This window comes from Leuciscus leuciscus (assembly GCF_965113295.1).
Source record: "Leuciscus leuciscus genome assembly, chromosome: 6".
In the NCBI taxonomy this organism is placed as follows: Eukaryota; Metazoa; Chordata; class Actinopteri; order Cypriniformes; family Leuciscidae; genus Leuciscus; species Leuciscus leuciscus.
Genome location: NC_138730.1, coordinates 27,099,880 through 27,112,823, shown reverse-complemented (window position 1 = coordinate 27,112,823; position 12,944 = coordinate 27,099,880). Strand labels below are relative to the sequence as shown.

Here is a 12,944-nt window from a genome sequence, read left to right as displayed (position 1 = left end):
TAATTCTGTTCATGTCAAAATGTTCTTCCATAATCCACTCCAGCTCTCCATTCCCCCTTAACCCACACCACCTCCCACCTCAAAAAAAAAAAAGTCCCAAGCTGCCCCACCCCTCCTCACCCAGTCTTCCGACACCCCAATTACAGAGGGATTCTGGGAAAATCAGAGCAGCAGAACAAAGCTCTGCAAATCAGCTCCCTGAAGAACACAATATGTGATTACGCTGACAGCAGAACCTGCCATGCAGGGTGCAAAGGACAAAGCTTCCTCTCACTGCACAAACCTGCCCAGAAGCACAACAGTTCTCAGAGTTGCCTGACAGGCTTGTGCGCTCCATGACTGCGTTTAGACGTCCTCTTTCTGATGATGGGTTGGGTTCTAATTAAAGAAAAGCCTCTGTAACATTGTTACGCGTACAAACAATGCTTGTTTTCCCCCACCAATCCCAACACCTACTCCTCGCTCCAAATATGACAGCCTCAGCCTGCGCTGGAAGCTCAGAACAAGGTGGGAAAGCCAATTACTCGTCTCTCTTTTTCCTGGCGTGTCACTTCTGTTAAATCACTGAGCTAAGGAAATGCCTTCTCTTTGCAGCGTGTCTAACAGAGCCAAACCCATCCATATTTCAGCCAGTAGCACAGCCATGCTTGACAAACACTTACTCAGTGGTCCTCACAGGAGCAGAGCGCTGCATCGGGTCCAAGACACAATGAAGAGCAGCAGCTGTGAGGGACCCTGATGGATGGTACAGTTTGTATAAGCAGGCCCAAAGAGCATTGTTCCTGTCGACTGCATCTCTAACACAGTCAATCACTCTGACACAAGGTTTTCCTGGAGTTTATTGTGGTTTTAGTCACAGAGTTTCTAAAGAGGAGAGAGAAAGAGAGCTGGAGATATAGTCTGGACATCATGTGTCGAGGCTTCAAGAATTTTTTTTACAACTGCAGTGATTTTTCTGTGCGTTAAAGATCTCATGAGATACGTGTTAGCATACAGACTAACATACACACCTAACCTAAAAAGTTGACAGAATAAACAAAAGCTTTTGTAAGCATTTAGGCTTTCTCTTCTGGATAAAAAAAATTGTCCCCTTCACATACACTACCACTCAATGGTTTGAGGTCAGTAAGATTAAGAAATTATAAAGTCTCAAGGCTGCATTTAACTGATCAATAAAACATTGAATATTTTAATATTTTAAATGTTTTCTATTTTAATACAATTTTAAATGTCATTTATTCCCGTGACAGCAAAGCTGAATTTTCAGCATCACATGATCCTTCAGAAATCATTCTAATATGCTGATTTGCTGCTCAAGAAACATTTATTATTATCAATGTTGAAAACAGCTCTGCTGCGTAATATCCCTTGTGGAAACTTCAAAAGAACAGAATTTATTAGAATTTTGTTTTAAGAAGTTAAATGCCACTTCTACTTTCTTTTCAAACCATCAGTTGAGCACAAATGCAGTGGCTTTGGTCATCTCTAGATAACAAATGGACCCTTTTCACATTTCCGGGTTTCTTAGAAGCAGAAGCTGTCATAATTGGGTAAAATTCTATAGTAGTAAACGGGAGACAACAGCAAACATAATTTTTGTATTCCTATTTGCTCCAATATCAAAATTAAAAATCCATGGTACCATTTCCCGTATGCAGAGTGAAAAAATAAGAGTGATCTCACACAGATTTACTGCCAATGTAATAGAACACAAAACATAGCGTTATACATGTATATTAATTTTTTTTTTTTTTAATGAAAATATGCAATGATTTGCAATGTTGATAACTGGAAATGCATCACCACAGTCTATGAAAAAGGTCCATCACAATTTATTTGCAGCCCTGGTATCAGTAAATGCTACTATTGCAAGAGTTTCATAACAAATTAAGCATCTACACATGACATTGTGGGATTTCTGGACCGTGACAAACTAAAGGCTACTGACTTTTTTTACCCCTCAAAATAAAAATCTCCGATATATCCCAAATACCCGTTTCAAGACGAAAAAAATAAATATAAAATTAAAACTTGCACTTTATAAGGAGCCAAGATTATAGTAGCTGTATATCATGTTACATTGAAATAGGCAAAGACGTGTTTCACACTTTATTCATAGAAAAGCACTGAAATTCAACACAAATCATATAAAATGGTAGTAGCATTACATAAATAGTAATAAATTTTTGTTTATAGACATTAGCTCAAGAGGTTGCACAAACAAAAAGTGTTGATGAACTATACTTTTGTGGCAACAAATACTGGATACCTTTTTATAATTCAGTAGCACAAAGAGGCGACAAACACTTTCCCTTAAATTAAAACGAAACAAAATCAAACAGTAGATGAACTAGTGAACAATCTCTACCAGCGATTATTTTTTTCCTTCTAAACTCTAGGGACAGATCAAAACACTGGTACAGTTAACACATACAGGACACTTAAGAGTATGGAAGAGAGAAATCAAAAGCCAGAGGAGGTTATTCTCTTTTTGAGATGCCATTGGACCAACTAGTTAGCTACAGAAAATGCTCGTTTTTTTAACCTTTTTCTTTTCTTTTTTTTATATATTTTTTCTTCTTTTTTTTATCAAACAGGCAGCACTATTATCATTCTGCAAATGTGTTGTAAAAAAAAAAAAAAAATCCTAATCTGTGAGCTTCCTCTCAGGTCCATCCACTGAGCTCCCTGACAGAGCAGGTTGAGGAGCAAAGGCTGCATAATGTGACTAACACCTTGTTGTTTGAGTATGCCACAGCTGAGGCAACTAGTATGAAGTTTTAAACAAACTCTATGAACGAAAATAACCAAAAATTTAAACCAGCAAACTACTTAAATGAAAGTGACCAACCTTAACCAACAACATTTAGAAATCTCCTCAAGATTTAGCCATTAATGGAGCATCTATCAAGGTCTCAATTAGGCAATAGTAAGACACAACCTCAAAACAGGCCTTGTTGCCCTCCATAAGCCCCAATACAAGATAATCACGACCCTAAAGTACGTTGACCATGTCGAAGCGAAGGAGAATAGAATGCCAGATGCCCTTCTTCCTTGTTTGGGCCAGTTGAAGGTTTAGGTCCATTTTCTCTATGCTGTACTCCACTGACATTAGCAACACAATGTCCTGAAACACGTGCAGTGCTTTCAGAAGACTATAAGGCTTCAAAGTAAAGAGTTGTATGTAGATCAAAGGCAAAATCCATCCAAACTTGAAGCTCGTGCAGATTACTTTACTTACAGATACAAACGGTTGAATTTCGGGAGAGCGCCCCCACCCCCGAGCCAAACAAGGAGAAAAGTCGGAGGAGGATCAGGGGGGAAGAGGGCAAATCATGAAGTGGTTCTGCATAGTCTGTTCATAAACGTTTGTCCTCTCCTTTCTTCTTATTCTTTACATGCTTCTTCTTGCAAAAAGGTATTACAAAAACAAAATAGGATACAAATAAAACAGTAAATCAGAAATGAACACAGGAGCACCTGAGAAATGTTTCTGAAGTCTTTCCTCTTACGGTCATCACATTCCCAGCCCAACAAATTCAAGTATCCGAAAAGAAAAACATACAGTCATCATAAATAATTATAACTTTACAATTTTTTGAATTGACACTTTCATATTTACAATATCTTAAATGCTTATGCTACTATTTTTTTCTGTTTTGTTTCTTTAAGTGATTCCCTGAGAACGGAGTTGAGCATATCTTTTCTTGTTTCCTCTCTTCCCGTTTTCCTTCAGATGGAAGCCGCAGAGTGCATTCTAAGTGTTCGGATCCACTGGGGCACTTGTGGAGGGCGGAGGTCATGGAATGTGGAAGATATTACAGTTTAAAGCCAGCTAATTTCTTATTCTGCCAATACAACCATTTTTGTCAAATGCATCTATACAATTCACCTAATTTTTACACAGTAAGTAATTGCGTATCCGAATGCGTCGTGTAGGGGATGGAATTTAATGAAGTGCTAGTACATATATATTATTACTGCTACTCAATCTCACACAAGTCTTTTTGTTTCTGCTTCTGTTTTTGTTTTTCCACTGAGGTAACAGAGAAACATATATGGCTGATATTGATGGGTAAATATCTTGGTTTTGTTCAAATTCAGTAAGACCAGGAAACAGCATGGAAGGATTGAGCACACAGGTATTCTTTTAGGTCGTTGTCTTTCCTGCACTGAATTTTCGAACAGAGATTAAGATGAGCCGATAGTAACAAACACAGGAGAGAGGGGAGGGCTCATGTCTTGTGGCTCGCTTGAGTCGTGGTTGGGAGGTTCGACAGAGTTGCAGTTTAAGTTTGAGGTGATGTGATGTGCCTGTCTCACTCTTAAAATCAGGCCTTTTCCAGAGAGAGTTAAAGCTGATCCGTAAAATACGATCGAGGTATGCTGATAACACTGTATGCGAGTGTTTCAGGAATGACCGTGTTGATTTAAGTGTTCAAGCCCCTTTCCAAAACCAACCAAACGCCTCCCCACGCTCAATTTACCACATAATCATTTGGTTTCTCTTTATGTGCCACTTTTACATTTTTATCACAATATCTTGATTAAACAAAATCAAGAATGTGCCAAAACAAAAACATAAATGGTCATAATTACAGTTGTTCTTCTCCCCTCCACAGGTTCGACCTGGTAGAATAACTTGGTGAACAGGAATTGTTCACAATAAAAAAAAAAAACAAGACGAAACAGATCAAAACAAATGGATACAATTTTAAAATTCACCAAAGATGACCAAAAAAGGAAGAATAAAATAATGCCTTAAATAAATGAAGAATGAAAGAAGAAAGAGTTTCCCGCAATCAGGCGAGGTTCAACCGAAACGTTCCCGTACCAACATCATGAGTTTCTTCTTGCCCTTATAGATTTGTTTGAGGTTGTCTATAAACTGGGCGAACTGAATGTGGCCATCTTGGGCCAATAGGAAGGTCTCGCGTGCCTTACTGAGAAACTCAATGAACTCTCCATAGTGGCGCGGGCTGATGTGCGTGAGGCGGGAGTGGGTGGTGTTGATGTAGGCGCTGATGGTGGCGTCCAGTAGCTGTCTCAAAGGGGCTTTGTCAGTGCTCATAAGCTTGCCCGAGTTACGTCTGCCAGGAATGCCGGCCAGGCCGGGGGCCGTCATGGTGCAGCGCCGCAGAATGTCCGAGAGCACCGTGGCGCAATGAACGCTTTTAACCACCAGGGGTATGATGGCGGCCAGCTCGTTCTTGCCCAGCGAGTGGCTGAGAGCGCAAGCCCACAGCACATCGTTGATGGCCGGATGCGTGTCTTGGTTGTAGGCCAGGTTCAAGTGGGTCATGGCGAGAGACGCCAGTTTGAAGGCTCGAAGGGGGTAGCCGCGGTGCTCCATGTAGCGGGCGATGGTGAAGAGCTGAGAGTAGGTCATGCCTGTGGAGGCAGCGTCGATGACTATCTGGTAAGCCGTCTCGAAGGCGATGTGGTCCTTCTCGCAAAGGGTTAGGGCGGACAGGGCACAGTTTTGGGGATCCTTCATGGCGCACTGTAGGGCCAGGGTGCGCGCGCAGCTGGCGAGTTCCTCCCGCTGCGGGTAGTCGAGGCTCAGGCGCAGGATGGTGTTGTGGGACATCACTGTGGCTGCCACTATGCTGGTTGCCTCAGTGGGGGTGAAGAGAGTATACCAGCTTTGCAATATGCTGACCAATGCTCTTAAGCCTGCAATGAGACAAAAGAACCAATCAGAACAGATAAAACGTTTGCCTTGGTTCTACCTGCATTTAGAAACCACATGATAAACATATCATAATTTTCAGTGAAACGATTAGCTGATTTTGCATAGTACTGCAGTTTAAATACATTGCAATAACCCAGGTCTGTTAGTTCGATTTAGCCAAAATGGGACGGATAAGATTTCCGTCAGAATAAAGCATTTACATGACATTTTAAAAAGACAAAACTATTAAAGTGCATGTCAGTGTCTTGAATGAAATCCTTGTTAATTTAAACATCAAAATCAGAGTGTTGCTTGATACAGACCAACTTCAGTAGCACATGTGACTAGCCAGCGAACCATCTCCCTCCTCCTCCAGTTGAGTGTGGAAAGGGTCATCCTCATCACCTGCAGAGAAATATCATATCGCATAAGACACACAAAAGATGCAGAACAGTGTACTGGAGTAAATTTACATGTACATCAAAACACAACTACCAGAAATAAAACCAGCATATAAAACCAGACTATAAAAGAAAACAGTCTTTACGCTACTGTTCAAGAGCTTGGGGTCAGTACGATTTTTTTTTTTTAAAGAAATTAACACTTCGACAAGGTTAGATTAAATTGATCAAAAGTGACAGTAAAGACATGCATGTTACAAAAGATTTCTATTATTTCATATAAATGCTGTTCTTTTGACCTTTTTAATTTATCAAAGAATCCTGAATGTTTTTTTTTTGTTTTTTTTTTCACAAAAATAGCAGCACAGCTGTTTTCAACATTGATAATAATAGGAAATATTTTTTGAGCAGAAAATCATCATATTAGAATGATTTCTTAAGGATCATATAACACTGAAACTTTGCCATGTCAGGAATAAATTACATTTTAAAATATGTAATACCTTTTCACAATATTATTTTTTAAATGCAGCTTTGGTGAGCATAAGAGACTTCTTTCAAAAAAAAAAAAAATTACCAACCACCAATTTTTTTATGACAGTGTACATAATATGCTTCATAATATCTCGTGTAAACATCAGAAAAGGGTCAAAAAACGTTTTATATGCAGAGAGAAATTGAAGGTAAGGGGAAAAAAACAACTATGTGGGCTCATTGGATGTCCAATAAAATAATGTTTTAGGATGACTTTACATGTTGGCCTAGTTGGTCTAAGATCAAGAATGTAATCAGACTCAATAATGAACTAAATCAAACCAGACATCACATAAGGATCCATTTAGACTTACCTGGAGGCCGAGCTCCAGCGCTACATTGAGCAGAGTGATGTCAGGAGGGTTATCTGCCGGAGTTGCGATCTTGAATGCATCCTGAGCCAATTTGAAGATGAGGGAAGAGGAGTGGATGTGCTTCTGAATGGCCTCCAAAACAGTCCGCAATCTCAACATGTCACCTAAGACACAAAACAGACTTCTCTTAGCTAAACATGGGCACAGCACATAAAAGTTTGTTTAAAGTGAACCTCACGTGACTCGTCGTGAGTGATCGTGTGTAGCACTCACCCTTAGCGGCAGTAAGCATGGTGGAGGCCAGTTCACACTGCTGAGACTCCAGATGGCCCAACGTGAACCAGCGTGGGTATCTGCTGGGCACTATGGAGATGCCGTGGTGAGGGTGCCCTACGTCACCTGAGGGAGCCGTGGACTCCAGCACTGGAAGCCTGCAGTAAACATGTTTATACTGGATTATTCACACATATAAGACTCAAGTTATTCACATAGCCTATAACAAGACCAATAAGCTCAACAACCTTTTTTCATCAATTTTCTGTTGCGATTCACTGATTTCTACAGCCTTGTACTTTGTATTCTGATAATCATGTCTGAGTAAACCGAGTGCTACTTCCACACATACCAGTACTCATGTTTCTGCTAGCTCTGTCTGAATGCAAGTAATTAGAGCGCTCTATGCTCTGCTACTCCTGTCTGAGTGAACACTACACTAGCTCAGACTCACAGAAGGTGCGCAGAGGGAGCAGTGCTATTGATTGTGTATAAGTGAGGATTGTGATGAGCTAGACTCAGATAATGATGCCTTGGTGCAGATATACAGTAATAAGGTCCCATAAAGACTTTATATGGCTGGAGCTAGAGTGTAAGTCACACACAATGTGGAGATTCAATCTAATTTAAGGAACTGTGTTCCATAATTAAAGGTGAAAACAATGCACACATTTAAAATGCACATTAAAAACATGAGAAAAACATTATTTGGCAAGTTGCAGCATGATTGTGTTGACTACATTTGCTACTTGGAGGAGGGACATTCTCGTCCTAGAACTGGACAAAAATCTTTGCAATTAAGGATGAGTCGTCAATATTTCTAGTCGGTTTTCCCACAAGAGAAAGACTGTATGGTCGCCTGCAAAAAAGCGGTCACTAAATGTTGACTCAAGAGAAACCCCCCTGATGTAGATCTGTTTTCATGCATTGTCAGTCAAATATTTGGTCATTAAAAATGCCAGGATGTCCTTTAAAAAAAAAAAAAAAAAAAAAAAAAAAAAGAGTAGGGGTGTAACCCCAGCATCCTGGCCAAATTTGCCCATTGGCCCCTGTCCATCATGGCCTCCTAATCATCCCCATATGTACTGATTGGCTTCATCGCTCTGTCTCCTCTCCACCAGTAAGCTGGTGTGTGGTGGGCGTTCTGGCGCAATATGGCTGCCGTTGCATCATCCAGGTGGATGCTGCACATTGGTGGTGGTTGAGGAGATTCCCCCTCTTCTATGTAAAGCACTTTGAGTACCCAGAAAAGCGCTATATAAATGTAACAAATTATTATTATTATTATTATTATTATTAGTATTATTATATGCACCATGGAAAAAATGACCCTCTCCCTTCGGTAACAGAAGGACAAAGGGGAAAAGTACTGAAGGAAATGGGATTGTTACATTCAAAAAACAAAAAAATTGGTAGACATTTAGAACTGTGCCACAATTTCTACTTATATCACATAGTTGCTGACTCCTTGTAAGACCTCATGTAACAGTTATCATTAATGTTTCTGTTCTTTTTTCCTTCTTGATGTGTACAAAAAAGGAAAAACTGTTTTGTTTTTTTAATCAAGTGGTGTCTATTGTAGTGTCTTACTATTTGATGCGGATGTGTATTGATGTGAATTCATGTGAATTAATATGAGACCGTAAACGCTGTGTGATGCGAGACAATTTTTGGAAGAAATTCCAACAGTAAAGTGAAAAATTGAATTGAACTGAATTCTCACCTCATTGCACGAAGGCCCAGTTTATACGCCAAGTCGGTGTCATGCGGCAGGAGAGCGGTGAACAGGTACTTGGCAAATGTGTGCATGGGAACGCTCTCCCTGTGGATGACCTCCCCCAGACCACTGAAGGGACCACCTGTACACACACAGAGAGAGAGAGAGAGAGAGAGAGAGAGAGAGAGAGAGAGAGAGAGAGAGAGAGAGAGAGAGAGAGAGAGAGAGAGAGAGAGAGAGAGAGAGAGAGAGAGAGAGAGAGAGAATAAAAAAATTAACTGTCCATCTTATCAGATTGCAGGGTTGAGTCAGGCTTGATGGACAGGAGGCTGGTGAGTCAGTGAGGGCATGCACAGCAAGTGAGAGAGAAATCTGAGTCGAGCGTATCGCTGGGACGGCTGGGGAGGGCGATGAGAAGGCAAACAGGCGGCAAGGCCTCATGGGCTTTGACAGAGTCTGTCCTCCCTAGTAGCAGCGCAGATGTCTGCTCTAAGGTTACACCGCATGTCAGTGGGAGGCTCAGATGCAGGGTGGCCTGTTTTGGGGAAGGGAGTTGGGGACACTGCAGAGGCCAGCCTGCAGATCTTTTTACAGGCATAGCACTTCCTCTCTTTCTCTCTCACACATACACATACACATACACATACACATACACATACACATACACATACACATACACATACACATACACATACACATACACATACACATACACATACACATATTCAAACTAGAGATGGGGAGGAGGAAAAGATCAAAGTAGACAGAGATCCACATGGGGGAAAAAGGTTGTGGGAAAAGCAAGAGAACAGTGAGGGGAGGAAACAGCTCCACACAGGGAGGATAGTGCCTATGGGGTGATGACAAGAGAGAAAGGTTGAAAAGTGGACGTAATATTGAGAACAAAGAGAGTTTGTACCTTCTAAAAGGAGGATAGCTTGTTTGCGGAGTGTCTGCACCAATACGTCATCCAGCTCCATCTCCTGCAGCTTGGCCACAATCTGCTCCTCATTTCGGCACACCTTGTCCTGGGCGTACAGCCCCTCGGGCATCAGCCGCTGCTGCCCCATACCCATCAGCGCCACCTCTAGCGCCAGCGCCAGGTATGACTCTCCACCGTCAGGACATCCCCAGACTGGTACATGCTGGTACACTGGAGGCTTGGGCTCACCAGAATCTATTAGGAAACAAAAGTAGTGTTTGTTAAATGTTAATTTACAGCTTTTTACAAATGTTCTTTTTGATTGACAAAATCATTTTTTTATGTTTTTTAGAAAATATTGCATTGCATAGCTAAAGGTAAGGCAAGTATATACACTACCATTCAAAAGTTTGGTGCCAGTAAGACTTTTTAAATGTTTTTGAATGAAGTCTCTGCTCGCCAAGGCTGTATTTATTTGATCAATAATAGTGAAAACCATAATATTGTGAAATATTATTACAATGTAACAATATAAAGGTGTCACTTTTTAATCAATTTAATGTATCTTTGCTGAATAAAAGAATTTTAAAAAAAAATAAAAAAAAATTCTTACTGACCCCAAACTTATATAAAACACCACAAACTAAGGCATCTATATAAATGTCCGATGATGTTTGCATGAAAGCTGGGGGGAAAAAACACCATCTGTTTGGAAAGAATTTAGACCCTCAACACCAGCTCACTTAAATCCCCCTTGCAATTTATACTGTTGGTCAATCCTGTTTGTACAGTAGGCAGCGGACAGGGATCAATGGGTTCACCATCATCTGGCTACAATGTAAAACAACATCTCTACTGGCATTTCACAATCATAATAAAAAACCCATACAAAACAACTTAACCAAGCTATGGTGTCCTATCCTGATTTGGTTTTGGGTTTACAGTAAATTGCCAAAGAAGTAAAGCAGAGAGATTAGAGAGAGCATTGTTTTGGCTTTCCACACTGCTGCGGCCGCCGCTGCAGCTGCTGTTGCTGGTCCTGCTAAGCTAAGATCCTGACCTTCGGACATTCTGATTGGTTAAAACTGAGAGTCCGCCCCCATCCCAGCACATGCCAGATGTTTCCAACTGTGCAACAGAGTCAAACAAAGAGCTATGCTCTCTAACACATATACAAACATACAGTGTAATACACAACAGACGCAAACACACCCCAACACAACCGCTACAGTGCCATGGCCAAAAGGGGAGTGCTACAATGGGACAAGCGCACAGATATGAACAAACTCTCCCAAGTCACAGTACCATTTGCCAGTATTATTCAGGGACACAATGCCTCTCTGTGGGTTCCTCATTACAGGAATACAATGGTCGACACTTTCCATTGGCCTGAGCTGGGAGGGATGTATGGAATGCAAATGCTGATTGATTTTATACGTTTTACACCACTGAGTGGATAGAATGACCTTTCTGATACAATAGCACCCCTTAACACTGCACAGAAAAGGAGGGGAATTGTAAAGAGCGAGGAGATGGGGCTCCAGCAGACTGAATGAAGCTCTCAAAGACACAGGCCAGTTGCTGAGCGAGGAACCGAATAATGCCCAAGGCGTCTCAGAGAGTTGTAAAAGGACAGAAGCCCGATGACAGCATATAATTGTGTACCTCCAGTATCCATGGTATTGTCATCCTCCACTCGACACGTCTCCGTGAGGGTGGCGAAAAGGCAGCCAATAGGGTCAAGGGGGTGGCCCACCCAGCCCTCCAGATTGGTGGTGTTGGTCATTCCCCTCTGCAGCAGTTCTGAGGACAGAACCAGAAATATTTACTTGTATTGGGAATATATGAATATGTCAATGCTTAAATTACTATCAAAACAAGCACTTTTAAATTTTAACGGTGCACATGGCTGTTTCTAAAGTTACCCTGAGCAAAGTTAAAAGTTGTTGCAGAAGTTCTGAAATAAACTGTACTAGTTTTCTTTTGATGCGTCTACAAATACATTGAAATGGTTATTCTCGAAAAGATAAGGCTTGTGATTAAGCAGTAATAAATAAAAATTTGTGAGCACTTGGAGTTACGCCACACATTAAATCAGAACAATGTGTGTTACCTTTCTTCTGATGCTTGTATATGTCTAATTGCCGTTGCTGTTGGAGCCGTAGGGTGTTGATTATTGCAACAGCCAGTCGCAAGGCTTCTCTGGGGTAACCATGGGAACGCAGAGCATCCACCCTGGCGCAGGCTGTAGGCACGTGATCTGGAACAAGTCACATGACATGGTATGAACATGGTGGGGCTCCTCTCAGATGGGGCAGTTTCTCAGATTTCAAGTTACATGTTTCCGACCAAATCTTAATGGAAACTGCTTATTTTAGTTCCTGGATCATACAGAAGTGAAATCAGACAGATAACGACAAAGCAGAAAGGGTCTTACTGAGAGCGAAGTTTCCTCTCAGACTCTCCGTTTCTCACCAAGAACGAGAACTATAACTATATTAGTATCCACACCAATGCACGAAAACGGAATTGAAGTCCGCTGCTTTCAATTCTCAAGCTCGGGTGGATTCTGAACTGCTGTCAATGTTTTTATCATTCATCAGCTGGAAAAGTGATTCCAACGATATCGTTCTTCTGTGTAATTATCGTTATAGCTGTAATTCTAATAGAATTAGAGCAATTATTAAAATTTCATAGTTATTGTCCTTGGTGTGAACAGGCCTTTGTTCAAGTGTCTGATTTAGGAAAAACTCACCCACTAGAGATCCCCGAACTGACTGGCTTCTCAGTACAGAATCAACACGGTCAAGCATAGCTTGAAATGGCTGAGAAGAATGTAAATACGTACCCAACCACAGTGGCAGACCCTGGGGGTTGAAGAGCAGGCTCTCTCCCTCTCTCTGGTAGGCTGGGGACATGTAGAAATCACTACTGATGATTCTCTGCAAGTGACTATCCTGCCAGTGCAGGTCACAGGCCTCCATTGCTCTTGTGAACACCGTTCTTCTAGGCCGGGCCAGTGAGTCTAGAGTAAAATACGGTTATGTGAGCAACAGACATCAAGATAAGTGGATAATTTCAGGTTTGGATCAACTGAAACTCTCAGTTG

At 41.2% G+C, this 12,944-nt stretch overlaps 1 protein-coding gene across 1 annotated transcript in view; it reads right to left on the bottom strand.

Moving 5' to 3' along the window:
- Window positions 1-2,096: 2,096 nt before the first annotated feature.
- The window catches only part of zswim5 (zinc finger, SWIM-type containing 5), a 46,065-nt gene continuing 35,217 nt past the window's right edge, over window positions 2,097-12,944 (bottom strand). Inside the window, exons 6-14 of the mRNA XM_082172225.1 lie at window positions 12,684-12,860; window positions 11,949-12,095; window positions 11,501-11,638; window positions 9,833-10,090; window positions 8,920-9,055; window positions 7,197-7,354; window positions 6,924-7,087; window positions 5,998-6,079; window positions 2,097-5,676 (exon numbers count right to left, since the gene is read on the bottom strand). Of these exons, the coding sequence (XP_082028351.1) occupies window positions 4,814-5,676; window positions 5,998-6,079; window positions 6,924-7,087; window positions 7,197-7,354; window positions 8,920-9,055; window positions 9,833-10,090; window positions 11,501-11,638; window positions 11,949-12,095; window positions 12,684-12,860 (2,123 nt within the window). The 3' untranslated portion in view covers window positions 2,097-4,813. The remainder of the gene's footprint in view (window positions 5,677-5,997; window positions 6,080-6,923; window positions 7,088-7,196; window positions 7,355-8,919; window positions 9,056-9,832; window positions 10,091-11,500; window positions 11,639-11,948; window positions 12,096-12,683; window positions 12,861-12,944) is intronic.